The following is a 17774-nucleotide window of genomic DNA, read 5'->3' as shown; positions in this document are numbered from 1 at the left end:
AACCCACATCAGATGACCTCATCTCCAACCAAAGCCTTCTGATGGCCCTTTCAATAGCTTTCATAATCTGGCCACAACTGGTACCATTTCCTGCACTGCCCTACTCCCTGATGCTCCAGCTCCCCAGCCCTCCAAACTTGACAATGTTTGCAGGCCTGTTCTCTTGGTTTTCTTGACATCTGCCTAATGCCTACTCGTTTTTGCCCTTGGAAATCATGCATGCACTTCAGGTCTTAGCTCAAATTCACCTGCTTTCATACACTATTCCTCTCTCTCCCTGGCCCAGCAGTCAGCCCTTACGTATCTTGTGGCAACTAGCACACAGATTGTGAGGGGTAGGAGCTGGTGGATCTGTATCCCCAGTTGTGAGTTCCCTAAGACATTTGAGTATTCCTGTACTCATTTGTTTGGGTTATTCTCCATAATCAGCTTCTGTTATATCTAAGCAAAATGCCCATGCTTCTTAGTTAATGGCCAGTAAATGGCCAGGACAAGAAACGCCATAGCAGTTCTGAGGGGAAGTTGGGGTCCAGGGAGGCTTCATGGAGTAGGTGGACTTGAGAGCGGCTGTCAGATTAAAGCCACATTTTTAGTTTCCTGAGCATATTCCCTTTGTTGGACATTATGCTATGCTATAGCCATGAGCTTTCCCCTAGATCACCTCATTTACTTTTCGACACAGACCTACTAGGTAAGTATTATTATAACTACGGTATTTCTGTAGATGAGGAAACCGAAACTAAGTGCATCACCTGTGCACAGGGTCCATCTAATGAGTGAGTGGGCAGGAATAAGAATGCTGGTCTTGCTCTTACTCCAAAGTTCAACATAAGGTGGGAGAATGAATACTGCTGTCATCAACTCAACAGGGAGTGTGTACTGAGTCTGTACTAAGCAAAGCCCACTTAGGCCCACCCTATACATACTGGAGAGCAGTGAAACTCAGGAGCGAGGCTTTGGGGACAGTGAGGAGGTGGCTGTATGGACTCTGTGTCCCTGACACATCCCTCCTATGCTGGCTGGCTCCATGCAAGGGGGTCACTTCCTCTGCACAGTCCTGTCCTGGGGAATCAGCTATACCCTCTTCCCTTCAGCTTGCATTGGAGAAATGGACAGTGTGGTGGTTAGCTCCTCAGCATCTGCTCTTATTTGAATACTGCCTCCTGGTTTCCCCATTTCCTAGCCACATGAAGCCTGGACCAATTGCTTCACCATTCTGAATGTCAGTTTCTGCTTTTGCAATGCGGGAGAAAGAGCAGTGCCTGCTGCATAGCATTAGGGGAAGGGTAAAATGAAATAACATTGACTGTTATGATCTTAGGGTAGTGCTTGGCACATTGTTGATACTCAGTAAATGTGCCTTTTATTATTTATTATCTGACCTTTGGCTGGACCTATTTGTATTTCCCTAATGCACTCGGCAGGTGATGTGGGATGGAGCCTTACGCACCGAGCAGGGCTTCTCCCGAGATGGGCTCACTTTCCCCAGGGCGGTAACCTCTTGTCCGCGCCTCAGCTCTGGCACTTTCCCTCCTCGGACCTAGCCAGAAGGGCAGTGCCCCTGGCTGGGAGAGCGGCATCCCTCCTGTAGGTTCTGGGCGGGAAAAGCGGGACTTAGGAGCCACAGAAAGTTATTTCGGAAGGCGTAATTTGTCGCCCCCTCCTGGGCGGGGTCCACTCAGGTCCAGAAAGCACTCGGTGGAAGCTGGTGAGGGTTCAGTCCTGTGCACCTGGCAGGGAAGTTCGGAGAGTAGCGTGACCACGCAATAAACGCTTCAAACCTGGACGCTTTCGAGAGTAAAAGGGGCGCTTTTAGTCATTTCACCCAGGCTACCCGCTAAAGCCAGGATAGTGGTGACCCCGGCCAATAGCCTTCCACTTTAACAAGATACAGTCCTTGTGCCCCAGAAGAGAACAGAATCCGTCTGGATGGGCTAGGCGGGTGGAAGAGGGAAACTGAATTGGAGCCGCACTCTTAGCCTCGAAGTTCGGTCGCTTTGGACTCCCCACCTGCCTTCAAGGTCACCTGTCCCACGTTCTTGCCAGGCGTTGCAGGTATTTGCTCCTCTGTGCTCCCACAGCGTTGTGGCCATGTGTCTGGGTAAGCCTCACGAGCGCTGAAACTTTTTGTCCATTTTGATCTCTGTAGTGCCCCCCAAAGCCTGGAAAAGTGCCTGGCAGAGAGTGTGCGCTCACTTGTGGAATGAGCGAGCTTCTGAACAAATCCATCCATCGCTTTTCTAGCATTAATTATCTGTTTACTGGTCCATTGCCCCTGCTGGTTTATGACCTTCAAGGACGGTATCCTACTTATCTCTGTGACTCCAGCACCTAGCCCAAGTCTAAGCACAAAGTAAGCGCTCAACACTACTCTGAATGGAAGCAGTCCGGCACCCCTTAGCTGTGCTTGGTCTTTTCTTCCGCCCCTTTTGTCTCTCCCCACACCGAGGAGCCTTTACGGAGTCGCTTAGAGGCAGGTTAGGTAGCACTTGGCGTCCCTCGGCCAGGTCACCAGTTCTGTCACTTCCTGAAAGCTGGTGGTCCCCTAAATGTGGAAGAGAGGCTAGGACTGCTTGCCTATGCCTTGTGAAGGTAGGATCAAGAGAGCGATTCGATTGAAGAACGGGAGGTTCTCCTGAGGGCCTAGGGTAGCGGCCTGTTTGGAGAGGTCGGAGCGAGAGCTGGACACGGAGGCTGAGACCGTCTGAGAGAGGAATGCCTGTGCAAAAAAAGGAACTGAGGAATGGCTCCGAGCCTGGGGCTGGAATGCGCTGCGCGGATGGGGAAGGGCCTAAAAGCACTGGGATTGCCTCCTTGTGTCAAAATTCAGAACTGCAGCAGGGTCCTGGAGGGGAGCGCCTGTATTCAGTAGCGCCAGCTCACCACCTAGCTGGACTGCAGCTGTGACGCGTCTATGGCTCCGCCCCAAACCGAAAGCTGCCACAGCACTTCCGGCTCCCTCCCTCAAGAGTGGACTGGGCCAGGTCCCTGTCCCTGTCCCGCCCCGCGCCTTGGCCCCGCCTTCGCCCCGGCAGCCCTCGCTGCGCCTCCCAGTGGCGGGTCGGGGATAAGTTCCTACGCGAGCAAACGCGGGTTTCTGAGAGCCCGGAAGTTACGTTATAGGCGCGCGTCCCGGGGGCGGGAGTCAGCTGAGTCGCTGGGGCGAGGTTGGGATCTTCTGGGATCTGCAAAAGGAAACCAGTGATCTTTTGGGGGTGGGAGCGGGGTGCAGGACTGCACCAGATTCAAGGGAGAGGGCTCCGAAGTCTTCTCGCTCATTATAAGGCGAGAGCGAGAAAATCCTCAGGATCTTAAAGAGGAGAAGGGGGCGGTGGATTGCCAGGATCTGTCAGAGCCTTGTCGAGGCTGCGGAGACGCAGTTTCCAATCTAAGGCGACGGGGATCCCTGGGGGGAGCGCTTTTGGAATCCCTAGGCCCGGAACGGAGGGCCCAGAGGCCGGGCACCATGGCGTCCATCCTGGATGAATACGAGGACTCCCTGTCCCGCTCAGCCGTCTTGCAGCCCGGCTGCCCCAGCGTGGGCATCCCCCACTCGGGTAAGGGAGGGGAGGGAGCCGCTCACACTATCCGCACACCTGGCACCTGCGGGGGAGGATCGGGGAGAGTAGCTCCAAGGGTCCGGTTCACCGCCTGGACATACAGTCCAGACCTAGGCCCCTGATTCTCCTCAGCTGGTGGAGATTCTCCTCAGCTTGGCCCCCAGCTGGTGGATGGTCGAAGTTTAAAAGAGCAGCAAGAGCAGTCTCGTGATCTAGGCCTTGCCACTCGGGTTCTACAAGGAAAGTGGGACCCATTTAAGGAAGTGACTTGCTTACAGGGCCCCGGTTGAGAGAAGTGAGAATAGGCTCCAGGCTTAAGCCAGAGCCTGTGCTTTTCCTACCAGGCCCCTTCTGGAGGTGGGAGGAAGAGGGTGGGCAAAGAAAATGGTGGAAGGGGAATGTTGTAGGGGTAGGAGGGCTGGTCCTAGAGGGAACTTTGTCACTGAACAGGGAAAAATGAAGTTATTTTGGGCCTTTGCTAGATCTGGGTGCAGGCTGGCCTTGAGGGGAAATTTTTGTAGAAAGTAGGACAGAGTTGGCAGAGGGGTCTCAAGTGCTAGGTATGCAGTGGTAAAGAAATGAGAATAAAAGCTAGAGAAAGAAGCTACAGCTTGATTGGGACTGTTCCCCAGGGCTTCCTCTGCCTTCATTCTTCTGGAGACTCACTCAGAGCATTACTGCATGGGTAGGGAGGAGGGGAGAGAGTGGATCTAGACTACTTTAGTTGAGCTGAGATTGCTAGGCCCGAGATTGATAAGGGAGAATGCCCAACCCTTTCTACTGAGAAGGGTACATGAGGGTGCAACAGCATTATAAGGGTTCAAAGAACCCACCCCTCACAGCTGTCAGAAGGAGCCCAGAGCCCTCATGTAGAGATGATTAGCAAACTACTTGATATGTTGATAGCAAACTTTTACCTGAGGGCTTGGGGTAGGAGTATGTTGGGAAGGTGGAGAGGAAAACAATTTTTTGTTTGCCTCTCCTTGTTCTTCCTCCATCTCTTCCATAGCTCACCTTTAATTCCCTCCTTTCCTGTAGGGTATGTGAATGCCCAGCTAGAGAAGGAAGTGCCCATCTTCACAAAGCAGCGCATTGACTTTACCCCTTCTGAGCGTATCACCAGTCTTGTTGTCTCCTGCAATCAGCTCTGCATGAGCCTGGGCAAGGATACCCTGCTCCGGTAAGTGAGGGCTCAAAAGACTTAGTAGGGAGTGGATTAGTGGTATTTGGGGACTATTAACTGACTGGGGACTTTCTTTCATTCTGGGCAGGTGAAACTACAGTAGATTTGGAATTTTCAGGAAACATCCATTACCAAAGAACTAATGTAGTATAGTAGTTAAAATCAGGTAGATCTGGATCAGAGCTCAGCTCTCCTATGTACCAGCCAGGGAATGTTGAATAAGTCACCCAGTCTCTCTAACTGTGTCCCGTCATCTGTTAAAGATAGTTAGAACTATCTTTAGTCACAAGTTAGTCACATTGATCAGGGGAACCATCTAGAGTCCTGAAGTAAATCCACTATACATGGAAATAATATATCTCAATAAAATTAGATATAAACACATACATACATACATACATACGTAAGTGGGAATACTATATAACAAGGGTGTCAGAAAAAAATGCTTATCTAGAATAACCATCTGGAATAAAACAGCTAAGGCTCTGTATCACAAAAATAAATTCTAGGTGGGATAATTATTTAAATAGGAAAAACAAACTGAATATCAAAAGAATATTTAATAAATGTCTGTGTTCTTGGGCAGAAGGGAGACCTTCTTACTCAAGCTAGAAAGGACAGGTATATTTGACTACATAGTAATGACAAAACAAAAACAAAAAAGCCTTTGAGGGGTGCTTGGCTGGCTCAGTTGGTAGAGCGTGTGACTCTTGATCTTGGAATTGTGAGTTTGAGCCCCACATTGGGTGTGGGGATTACTCAAAATAATAATAAAGAAAAAAAGCATTTGAATCTGGTCATGACCAAAGATGGTGGGAAAATGATGTGTTTCCACATATGACTAAGGATTTACATCCCTATTCTTTAAAAAGCCCTTACAAATTAATAAGAAAAAGACACTTAAGTAGAAAGGGGAGGGCAAAGAATATAAACAAGCAGTTTACAGAAGAGGAACTCTACATTGCCAGTAAACATCTAAAAATATTTTCAACCTTTGGGAAATAAAGGTAAGGTACCATTTTTTTTAACCTATCAGATTGACAAAAATTAAAAATAGTAATAGATGGTGCTGGTGAAGACACACAGAAATGGACTCTCACACACCGCTGGTGAGAGTATAACTTGCCACTGTCTTTTGGAAAAGTGTTCTGGAAATGCCTGTTAAAGTTTAAAATGTCTATAAGTTGGACCCAACAATCCCACTTTGGAGAATACATAATCTTAGAAAGAAAAGTACCGCTTTGCAAGGGTATAGATACAAGGATGTTGACTGCAGAGTTATTTATGGTCGGAAAAACTGGACCCAAACTGAATGCCCATCAACAGGAAAATGATGATAAAATTATGGTTGAGCCATGAAGGGGAAAATTATGCAGTTATTGAAACAATGAGTTAGATAGAGCTGTATGTTGATACTGTGGAATATTCATGAAATATCATTAAGTGAGAAAAGCAAGTTAAAAATTTATATATATACACACACGTATGTACACAACATGAAGTGATTTTTGTAAAAATATAAAGACAGTGACAAAACAAGTCTATGTTGTAAGGATGGAGAAAAACCTTAAAATCAGTTTTGTCTATGGAGAGTGATGTGTTTAAGAAGAAAACTGTTAACTCTTTATACATCTTTGCTTTGATTCTTTAAAAATGGGTATATAATTTGAAAATGGTTTTAATAAGGGAAGTATAATTTCAACAGGAGCACCCCTCAGTGTTATTGTGAAGATTGAGATATACTTGGTTAAGGTCTTGGCATGGTGCTTGGTATGTAGAAAGTACTCAGTAACCATTAGCTAGTATTTGTTCTTTTTTTACCCCAGCAATCTGGGATACCCCTGCATTGTCTTCCCAGATGCACTGTAGATCTTCTGAGTAGAGGGAAAAGACTTCTATTTAGTGACTTCTCAAAATGAGGTAGGGGAATTCTCAGAGCTGAAGGTTCTTAAGTAGGATCCTGTGTGTATTTGAGAGTTCCCTTGAGATTGTGTGCAGAATTTTATATGTGTATATAGATTTCAGGGAAGAGAGCCTGTGGCTTTCATCAGATTATAAAGAGGTCTGTGATTCCAAAAAAGGATCTGCCCTTCTCTGGAGTGATGCTGTGACTCTTGTCCTGACAGCATTGACTTGGGCAAGGCCAACGAACCCAACCATGTGGAGCTGGGACGCAAGGATGATGCCAGAGTTCACAAGATGTTTCTGGACCACACTGGTAACTGGTGGTGGAGGTCTGAGATTGGTGGGGCGGGGGGTGGGGAGACTGGTTGAGCGGAGGGTAAGTCATTGCCTGGGTGGATGGGATCTGAGAGTGGTGGGGATAAGGAGGAGGCTGAGGGTGGGAATGGCAGCATTCTGTAGAGTGCCATACTCTTCCCCACTCCAGGCTGTCACCTGCTGATTGCTCTGAGCAGCACTGAGGTCCTCTATGTGAACCGTAATGGACAGAAGGTACGGCCACTGGCACGCTGGAAAGGACAGCTGGTGGAGAGTGTGGGCTGGAACAAGGCACTGGGCACCGAGAGCAGCACAGGCCCCATCCTGGTCGGCACTGCCCAAGGCCAGATCTTCGAAGCAGAGCTCTCAGCCAGCGAGGGTGGACTTTTCGGCCCTGCCCCAGATCTTTACTTCCGTCCATTGTACGTACTAAATGAAGAAGGGGGTCCAGCGCCTGTATGCTCCCTTGAGGCTGAGCGGGGTCCCGATGGGCGCGGCTTTGTTATCGCCACAACTCGGCAGCGCCTCTTCCAGTTCATAGGTCGAGCAGCAGAGGGGACTGAGGCCCAGGGCTTCTCAGGGCTCTTCGCTGCCTACGCTGACCACCCACCCCCATTCCGTGAGTTCCCCAGCAGTCTGGGCTACAGTGAGTTGGCGTTCTATACCCCCAAGTTGCGCTCTGCACCTCGGGCCTTCGCCTGGATGATGGGGGATGGCGTGTTGTATGGAGCATTGGACTGTGGGCGCCCCGATTCCCTGCTGAGTGAGGAGCGAGTCTGGGAGTACCCAGAGGGAGTAGGTCCTGGGGCCAGTCCACCTCTGGCTGTCGTCTTGACCCAGTTCCACTTCCTACTGCTGTTGGCGGACCGGGTGGAGGCAGTGTGCACGCTGACAGGGCAGGTGGTGCTGCGGGATCACTTCCTGGAGAAGTTTGGGCCGCTGAAGCACATGGTGAAGGACTCCTCCACGGGCCACCTGTGGGCCTACACTGAGCGGGCCGTCTTCCGCTACCATGTGCAGCGGGAGGCCCGGGATGTGTGGCGCACCTACCTGGACATGAACCGCTTTGACCTGGCCAAAGAGTATTGTCGAGAGCGGCCTGACTGCCTGGACACAGTCCTGGCCCGGGAAGCTGATTACTGCTTTCGCCAGCGTCGTTACCTGGAGAGTGCCCGCTGCTACGCCCTGACCCAGAGCTACTTTGAGGAGATTGCCCTCAAGTTCTTGGAGGCCCGACAGGAGGAGGCTCTGGCCGAGTTCCTGCAGCGAAAATTGGCCGGTTTGAAGCCAGCCGAGCGTACCCAGGCCACACTGCTTACCACCTGGCTGACGGAGCTTTACTTGAGCCGGCTCGGGGCTCTGCAGGGTGATCCTGAGGCCCTGAACTTCTACCGGGAAACACGGGAGCGCTTCCGGGCCTTCCTCAGCAGCCCCCGCCACAAGGAGTGGCTCTTTGCCAGCCGGGCCTCCATCCATGAACTGCTTGCCAGCCATGGAGACACGGAACACATGGTGTACTTTGCCGTGATCATGCAGGACTATGAGCGAGTGGTGGCATACCACTGCCAGCACGAGGCCTACGAGGAAGCCCTGGCCGTGCTTGCTCGCCACCGTGACCCTCAGCTTTTCTACAAGTTCTCACCGATCCTCATTCGCCACATCCCCCGCCAGCTGGTGGATGCTTGGATTGAGCTGGGCAGCCGGCTAGATGCCCGGCAGCTCATTCCTGCCCTGGTGAATTATAGCCAGGGTGGCGAGGCCCAGCAGGTGAGCCAGGCCATCCGCTACATGGAGTTCTGCGTGAATGAGCTGGGCGAGACTGAGCAGGCCATTCATAACTACCTGCTGTCGCTGTATGCCCGAGGCCAGCCCGCCTCACTGCTGGCCTACCTCGAGCAGGCCGGGGCCAGCCCGCACCGTGTGCATTATGACCTCAAGTATGCGCTGCGGCTCTGTGCTGAGCACGGCCACCACCGTGCTTGTGTCCATGTCTACAAGGTCCTAGAACTGTATGAGGAGGCTGTGGACCTGGCCCTGCAGGTGAGCCAATGCGTTTTGACCCCATCCAGTAGAGGGACCTGGAGAGCAGTTGCTTCAGATGCTGAGGGTTTGGAGTGGGGGGCTGTGGCTAGAGGGTGCTGGCATTTCTTGCAGAGAGGTGCTTTAGTGTAGAGGTTAAGAATGTGGACTCTTAAGGTCAGGGTTTGAAGTCTGGTTCTGCCACTTAGGAAGCTGTGTGACGTCAGGCTGATTTCTGACCCTGTTTTTGCCTCAGAGGATTCGGCCACAAATGGTAATGGTACTTAGCTCCTAGAGTTGATTAAAGTAGTGTGTATGAAAAGCACTCGGAATAGTGCCTCCTCTACAGTAAGTTCTACATTCATGCTAGCTATTGCGTTACAGCCACGACTGCAGAAGGGGAAGGTGCCGAGTTACACTTCTCAATCCTGAGTCATCACTTGCCTTAGGATCACACGAAGTGCTGTTTAAAATACAAATTCCCGGGTCTGAACCCAGGACTTACTGAATCAGAAAGTCTGAGGTGAGACCCAAAAAATTTGTGTTTAAAAAAAAATTTTTTTTTAAGATCATTTCTTTATTTTGAGAGAGAGCGAGAGTGAGCAGGGGAGGGGCAGAGAGGGAGAAAGAGAATCCCAAGCAGGTTCCGTGCTGTCAGTTCAGAGCCCGACACGGGGCTCAATCCCACGTACTGTGAGATCATGACCTGAGCTGAGATCAAGAGTCGGACGCTTAACTGACTGAGCCACCCGGGTGCCCCCCAAAAATCTGTATTTTGAATATACTCCAGGGTGATTTTTAAATTTGCTAAAATCAAAGCTCCAACTGTCGTAATTAGCTTTTACAAAGCTGTGACAGGGACATACCCATTACTGAGACAGGTTTCTGTCCTGGCCTCCAGAAGCCCTCACCTTGCTTGCTCCCAGAATGCTGGGAATCCTGTCTTGGGGCCTCTCCTCGGGCCCAGCTTCTCCCGGGGCACCTGTCTCTCCCGTAATCTGTATCGTAGAGGGCAGGGGGCTTGACCTTAACACTCGTGGTCTCCCCACAGGTGGATGTGGACCTAGCCAAACAGTGTGCTGACTTGCCTGAGGAAGACGAGGAACTGCGCAAGAAACTGTGGCTGAAGATTGCACGACACGTAGTGCAGGAGGAGGAAGATGTGCAGACGGCCATGGCCTGCCTGGCCAGCTGCCCCTTGCTCAAGATTGAGGACGTGCTGCCCTTCTTTCCTGACTTCGTCACCATCGACCACTTCAAGGAGGCGATCTGCAGCTCGCTCAAGGCCTACAACCACCACATCCAGGAGCTGCAGCGGGAGATGGAAGAGGCCACAGCCAGCGCCCAGCGCATCCGGCGAGATCTGCAGGAGCTGCGGGGCCGCTACGGCACAGTGGAGCCCCAGGACAAATGCGCTACCTGCGACTTCCCCCTGCTCAACCGCCCTTTTTACCTTTTCCTCTGTGGCCACATGTTCCACGCTGACTGCTTGCTGCAGGCTGTGCGGCCTGGCCTGCCCGCCTACAAGCAGGCCCGGCTCGAGGAGCTGCAGCGAAAGTTGGGGGCTGCTCCAGCCCCTACCAAGGGCTCTGCCCGTGCAAAGGAGGCCGAGGGTGGGGCTGCCGCTGGGGGACCCAGTCGGGAGCAGCTCAAGGCTGATCTAGATGAACTGGTGGCCGCTGAGTGTGTGTACTGTGGGGAGTTGATGATCCGCTCTATTGACCGGCCCTTCATCGACCCCCAGCGCTATGAGGAGGAGCACCTCAGTTGGCTGTAGGAGGATGCTGTGCTGGGTGGGCAGGCCGTCGGGGGCACGTGCCCCTTCTTGGGAAGGCTACACCCTGGTCTGTGCTCCATCATCTGGAGACTCGCCCCATTGTTGGGAAGAGTGGAATTCTAGCTGTCACCGAGAGGTATCATCTGCCGCTATCCAGTTCTTCAGAGCGGCCTTAGGGCCACTGTTATGCCAGGCCATCTGCCTGCCTCCCAACAGGGGGCCTTAGCCTGGAGAAGTCAGAATTCTGACCCCATCACCCTCTCCCCTCTAACGGTCCTGTTTTCCTTTTTACTCCCCACAGACATCCTGTTCACCTTCTAGAGCGAGAGTACCATTCTCCCTTTTCACTGCGTGGCTCTTCCCCTTCAGAGGAAGGCGTCTCCTGTGTCTGCCCCTAGGTCCCAGAGAGAAAAGGCAGCCCCTCCAAGTCCTGGGCGTGGAGGGTGGGGAAAGGTGGTACTGGTGGTGGGCGTGTCTTGTGTACGCTTTCTAGAGCTCTGGTGTGTGGGCGTGCCCTGGGGGACAGAGCCTCATGGAGGACAGTGGGAGATGATGATGGAGTGGGGAACATTAAACTGCCTGCGCTGTGCTGGTGGTCCTGGAGTTGATGGCTTTGTTGATGCTGGCCTGAGTGGCACGTGAGTGATCTCCAGGAGCACAGGATGCCACAGGGATGCTGCTGGGACCCTGAACACTTTCCAGCCTTGGACCTCGCTTCTTCACCTGATGATGTGACTGATTTTGACATATTTTCTATCTGTTCGCTTCCTTGTCCCTCTGCTCCATCCTCTCCTTCTCCAGGCTCCAACTGGGATTGGTGGCCCACCATCCTCAGACCAAGCACTGTTCTTCCCTTTGGCCAGCAGGTGGTACTGCTCCCCACAGAATCCTTCACATGGGCAGCTGAGGGCACTAATTTCTCGTCCCTTTCTCCGCTAGTGCTTCCTCAGTCTGTTCCTTTCTAGTATGTTCTGGGAATCGGCACTGCCTCACCGTGAATCCAAGCCCTCATTCTTCCTCCCTTCACTAGCCCTTATACATGCGAGATTTTGCTTGCCCTTGTCTTTGCCAACCTGGATCCTTGCATTCCCAGCTTCTGCCAGCTTTGATACTGCCCTACCACTGTCTGGTATTTGACCATATTGTTCAGATCCAGTGTGGAGGTAGGACTGCCCCTGCCACCATCCATGGCATTTGGCAGATTTTTTTCCTCATCTAACTTCTGTGACCCGCCCTCCCCCTCTGGACTACATACACTCTTAGTTGTGGCTACCCTAAGGAGTCTGGATCAGGGCCTTCCCGTGACATCAGCGAGCACCCTTTGCCCTGTGGACTGGGGTTCACAGTCCACTGTTCAGCTCTATAGGTGTGGTCCATCAGCTGCTCAGACTGAAACAAAATAACAAGTGTGTCTTCCTGGAATCAGGCTGGGGTCAAGCCACCTGGCTGGTGACTACATGCTTTTCTCTCTCCTGCCGCCTCACCCTTTCCAAGACTTTTATCTCCTGCAGTCCTGGTGGAGTCTTGCCCTGCCAAGTCCCCCCAACCACTAGAACAACCCTGTCTCCTCATGGCCTCTGCCAACCGGCAGGCTAGAAGCCGCCCGTCTTTGATGAGTCTCAGACTCTCCGTCTTCTCCCAAAAGCAAGAGGGAACAAATAGGGAGGGGTTGGTAATCCCTGGGTGGGCAGAGAGCATCCTAATCCTGTTCCCTCTGTTCGAAGATTTGGAGGCTCTTGCTCCCTTCCTCTCCCCATGTGGCCTACCATTTCCCACTGTCAGTGAATATTAGGTCTAAATTTTGACCTGCCACTTGCATGGTCACTTGCTTACTTAGAACAGCTTGGGTCTTCTGTCTCTGCACATAATGGGTACCTAATACATGTTAGTTAAACAAACACTGCCCTATTGCTCCCTCTTCCCAGTGGACTTGGCTAAGACAGCCTGGGATGCCCCTGCCCCCTTCTGTCTTCTGAGCCTGCCCATCTGGTCCTAGGCTGCTTCCTCTTTCCTGGAAAAAAAGGCCACAGGCTTCCCTGGCACTGACAGAATGGGGTTCCGTTGAGTCAGGGCAACGGGAAGCTACAGCCCTTAGATCCCTGGAAACCAAGCAAGGCCTGGAATGGAGGGGAGAGAGGAGGCCCTCAGGGCCTTGGCCCTAAGCCTGGGGAGGGCCAGAAGGGGGTGGAGTGGGGGAGCAGCTGCGTAGGCAGGGGCCAAGATGAATGAGCTGCTCCTGGAGCTGTCACTGGAAATAGGAGGAGTGGCCACAGGCAGTGACGCTGAGATCAGGGCAGGAGGCCTGTAAACAAGGAAGCCACCTGGGGGAGACTCAGGGCGGTCACTGGTCCTGGGGAGCAGGTGCTTCCTGAGGCCCGCCCTTGAGAGGGCTCTGGGGGGCTGCCTGGCCAAGTCGTCAGCTGGCACGAGGGGGCGCTGTCGACTGGCTTCCTGAAACCACCAGCTCCTTTCCACAGCTCCATGGGGAGTGGCTGTCGGAGGGTGTGACAGCCTAGCGTCTGAGGCCTGGCTTTCCCACCGGACAGCCCTCCCTTCTCCTGTCCCCAGTGCAGACTGGCCAAGAGCACCAGCCTGGAAGGGAGGGCACAGGGCTCCAAGCCTGGCCAGCATGGGTGTGAGTTTATTCCCCCAGGACCACCAAGTCTTGAATTCCCCCTTCTCCCACCCCAGGGCTCAGGTTGCAGGCTGGGCCCTCATCAACCCCGTTGGATGGGAGGGGGCTTGGAGGCCACCAGACTCCAGGCTGCCCTTGGCGCTGCCCCCCTGGCGCCAGGGAAACAAAAGGTTAGGGGGCCCAGAGGGAGTTATCTGGCCCCACCACCACCAGGGGAGGGGGAGGGGGCCAAGAGGGGCATACCTCCTTCCCACTCCCCCAGCTCTGCAGATTCTTCGAGACACTTTCACAGGCGGAAATTCCCAGAGGTCAGAGGAGGGAAACGGTTAATTCCTTTTATTCAATGGGTCCCCCCTACACGCCTCCCCCCAGCTTCCTCCCTCCACTTCCCGCCCCCCCCTGTGTGAACAGGAAGTGGAGAGGAAAAGGCTCCAAGCAGAGCAGCTGGGAGCAGGAGGCAGGGAGTGGGCGGCAGGCTTGGTGCCAGCCCTGCCCCTCATGGTTGCTTGCTGGAGGGCCAGAGCCACTGTGGCCTGGGAAAGAACCTGCAGCCCTGCTGGTGAGTGGCAGCAGAGCCGGGAAACAGCCTAGCTTGGAGCCCCCTTCTCTCAACATGCTCCTAGGGCAGAGGCTACTGCCAGGAGGGTGCAAGGCATCCTCTGTCCAAGACCCAGCTGCCCTTGCCACTGCAGCCCCACCCCCACCGCAGGCTGGGCATCCTGAGGCTGGCAGGCATCTCTTTAGGCAGCCGCCAGTCCTGGCACTGGCTCCAGCCACTCAGCCCCTTGGCCCTGCCAGTTCTTTGAAGCTCATGCAGTGCTTCCTGTTTGGGGCAGGCGATGCCAGAGCCCCTCCCCCACCATTGTTCTGTGGAGACCATAGGTCCATCTGTTGCCCCATGGTGGGGCCCCTAGGCAGTGCCACACGGGAGCAGCACCACAAAGGACCCTGCTGGCAGCTTTGATTATGTGGAGTGAGGCTGGGCCCCACAGCAGGTTGAGGGTGAATGGTGGTCAGAGGCAGTCCTGGGGTGGGCAGTGGGATAGATGGAGGATGTGAGGCGGTTCTATTTAGTGGGCAGCCAGAGCCCTCGGCTTTCTCCCCCACCTGGAGTACAGAGATGATGATATTCAGGGAGCTATACCTGCTGATGCCACCAGGAGACAGGCACCATTCTTATGCCCAGTTTCCAAAAGGGAAACTGAGGCAGAGGGGCAAACTTTGGTCTCAGAAGGCCGATAAAGGGGACACAAAGTAGGGTTCTTCTCTTAAGGGGATTAGTGCTTCTCGATGAATGCCCTCTGATTGGGTGCTTTCCTCTCCTTGAGCTGCTTTACCTTTTCTCAGCTTTCACCTTGAAATAGCTCTTGAGCTGAGTAGTCAGGAACCATGAGGTCACCGGGAGGTTAGGGTGGCCCTAGGTTGGTGACCAGCAACCGGTGTCCACTGAGAACAAGCCCAGGCAGGCCCAGCAGAAGAAGAGAAAGGGGCATTGGTCTGTGGCCCCGGGAAAATGGGTGCTGCTCTTGGCTCCCAGTCTGCCTTGGCCAAAAGTGTGTTTGTGGTTCCCAGGTGTGGAGGCAGGTGCTGTGTATCCCTGCAACTCACCTCCTCTGCCTGATCTCACAGCTCTGACTTCAACCTGCTTCCTCCCACAGGGCTAGAAGCCCAGACATGGTCTACCCTACTTCCCTTACCAGATCCTCTGGCTTCCCGCCAGCTGAGGACCTGGATGACCTAGACCATGCCTCCTGGAAGGTGAGAGCTGCAGAGACCTCAGATGCTCCTGTTCAAATAAAAGTCTTCATGGATGTCCTGAAATTGATATGCTGTGTTTCCCTGGTAGACGCTGGGCTGGGAAGCCCACACCTCTATTTACTGTCCTTTCCCCCCCCCCCCACCCCAATCTCTATGGGGTGCCAGGATGCTGAGGAACCCAGTTTGAAAACCCTTGAGGTGCCAATCCCACCTCCTGATTTTACAGATGCTGAATGTAAGAGGAGAAATTGGTGGCTGATGTGAGGCTCCAGCCAGCATCTTGTCTCTTCTCCATGAGATTCAGCATCAGTCAACAGTGACCCTGTGCCCATCGGGAGCCAATGTGCTTCCAGGCTTCGCTATGTTCACTCTCCATCTCCAGCCAAAGTGCATTGAGCTGAGGGACAGGAAGGTGATCTGGAAAGAGCCAAGTGTAAGTCTCTGCCATTTAACAGCTGTCAGTTTAATCATGCCCTCAGAACTTCAATTTCTTCACTGTAAAATGCGAATAAATATAACAGAACTTGGGGGCGCCTGGGTGACTCAGTCAGTGAAGCATCGACTCTTGATTTTGGTTCAGGTCATGATCTCACGGTACGTGAGTCTGAACCCTGAATTGGCCTCTGGGCTGGCAGTGTGGGGCCTGCTTGGGATTCTCCCTCTCTCTCTGCCTCTCTCCTGCTCAAGCTCTTTCTCTCTCTCTCTCAAAATAAATAAACAAATATTAAATAATATATATATGTAACAGCACTTGGGGGAGTGTAGCTGAAACAAGAACAGGGCGCCAGTGCTGCACACCTGCAGGGTTAGCCCAGGACCGGCCCCCAAGCGATTCCTGTTGCCTTGTTTCTCTTCCACTTCACTCTGTGCCTCATTCCTCTGGAGCTGGGACCCTGTAAGCCCTATCTTGGCTCTTTCCTCAAAAAACCCCTCTGATCGTCTCTTCAGGAATCAGAGTGGAATTGGAAGAAAGAGGCTTGCTTCAGAAGGCTTTTCTGGTTTCTTAAAAGATGGCAGATCTGGGAAAGAGGTTCAGGATGAGTGTGAGAAAGGAATATAGGCGTATAGAATATGGCGTCTGTGGTGGGACAGGAGGGCTGCCTTGGGGGATGGGGTCCTGGTTTCCTGGAGGAGAGAGGACACTACTGTCACTCCAGGGGACAGATAGGATAGGCTGAGGGGGCTGGGCCAGGCGTGGCTCCTCTGCCAGCCTGCCCTCATGGTCCAGCCCAGAGCTTGCACAACAGCCTGGCTGGCTGGCGGGCTGGCACTCCCCTGGGAACCTCAGGAAGTCCCCCTTGTCCCCCCCTTGACCTTTGACCCCTTGGGCCTGCTGCAGGCCAGAATTCCAGGCAGCTGTCCTCTCTTTTACCTTCTGTTCCTGGCCATTTCCCTTTAAGGCTGGAACCCAGAGATACCCCAAACCCCCACCTTACAGCTCACCCTTTCACATGCTCTCTGGTACAGACCAGCTAGATCCTCCCTACGTGAGCAATGGGGACCCTGAGCCATAAGCCAGCAGGACCCTTGGAGTCTGGCTACCTGAAGGGCCCAAGTCTTATAGGAGAGTGCCCCCACAAGTACTCCTCAACTCCAGACATCCTCCCAGGCATCTTGTTGAACTCCATCCCTGTCCCAAAGCTCAGTGGGCCAAGCCAAGAACAGCAGAGAGAGCCTCCTCTCTCCCGCCATCCTCTGCGCAAAGTTGAAAGGATCCTTGATACTGTTCCACACCAAACCATGCGGCACCTCACGGCAACGGCACTCAGTTTCACAATCAAATAATTCCCTTTGGTTTTCTAGTGGAATTTTTGCTTTTATTTTTTAGGGTTTCTTGGCCTTTTTTTTTTTTTTTTTTTTTTTTAAGCAATCAGTCTAAATTTGTCATCACACATCCCCCATTTCCGCCTCTAAGGGCCTCCTTTTCATCCCCTAGAATCTGGAAACCATATGTGTGGGCAGAAACCCCCCAGCATCCCCCACGGCACCCTGGCCCAGCCTGGCCTTCACAGGGGCAGCCTGTCAGCTGGGGAAGAGTCTACACTCCAGGCTGGGGCTGGAAAGGGAGTTTCTCTTTGGACCTTCCCAGCTCAAGCCATGGAGAAGCCGTGTGGTCTAGTGGTTAGGGCTGGAACACATCAGTTCTGTCCCCAGCAATCTCTTTGACTAACGCCAGAAGCCTGGGAAAGTCCCCTTGGCATCCAAGGGACTCAGTTTCCCCATCGGCTGAGGGACTCAGAGTGTTACGGGCTAGCTCATCTCCTACTTGCTTTGGTAAAAAGAGCTTTTGATCTAAAATTTTTGCTCTGTCACTTGTAAGCTCTGTGACCTTGACAGATGGTTTAATATTTCTGAACTTCAATTTCCTCATCTATAAATTAGACACTATTGTTGTACCTACCTTCTGGTTGTTACTAGGGTTAAATAAGAAAACGTGTTCTATAGAGCCTAATTTCAGGCATGCTTTGAAAGCTCAATAAACATTAGTTGTTGTTGATAAGTAGAAATACATAATGAGGTGGGAATGTGTTCTCAGAGGGTACAGCTCTGAGGTCCAGCCTGTTTGCCCCTGCCTCTCCTGCTCAGACTGCCCTGTCTGGACCTTCTTTGGGCCTCCCGGGA

The 17774-nt window shown here is 52.8% G+C and overlaps 1 protein-coding gene across 2 annotated transcripts; it reads left to right on the top strand.

Moving 5' to 3' along the window:
• The first annotated feature begins 3123 nt into the window (after positions 1-3123).
• Positions 3124-11362, top strand: VPS18 (VPS18 core subunit of CORVET and HOPS complexes). 2 transcript variants are annotated; one of them, XM_019442520.2, is made up of 5 exons: positions 3124-3557; positions 4599-4740; positions 6870-6961; positions 7133-9003; positions 10034-11362. In XM_019442520.2, the coding sequence occupies exons 1-5, from the start codon at positions 3467-3469 to the stop codon at positions 10757-10759; spliced, it is 2922 nt and encodes a 973-aa protein (XP_019298065.1). In that variant the 5' UTR covers positions 3124-3466; the 3' UTR covers positions 10760-11362. The 2 variants fall into 2 exon arrangements, with proteins under 2 accessions (XP_019298065.1, XP_019298067.1); XM_019442522.2 differs by lacking the exons at positions 3124-3557; positions 4599-4740 and adding an exon at positions 5039-5750.
• The last annotated feature ends 6412 nt before the right edge of the window (positions 11363-17774 follow it).

This window comes from Panthera pardus, unplaced genomic scaffold (assembly GCF_024362965.1).
Source record: "Panthera pardus isolate Hobbes unplaced genomic scaffold, ASM2436296v1 HiC_scaffold_24, whole genome shotgun sequence".
In the NCBI taxonomy this organism is placed as follows: domain Eukaryota; kingdom Metazoa; phylum Chordata; class Mammalia; order Carnivora; family Felidae; genus Panthera; species Panthera pardus.
The sequence above is the reverse complement of the archived record's forward strand: the minus strand, read 5'-3'. Positions and strand labels throughout refer to the sequence as shown.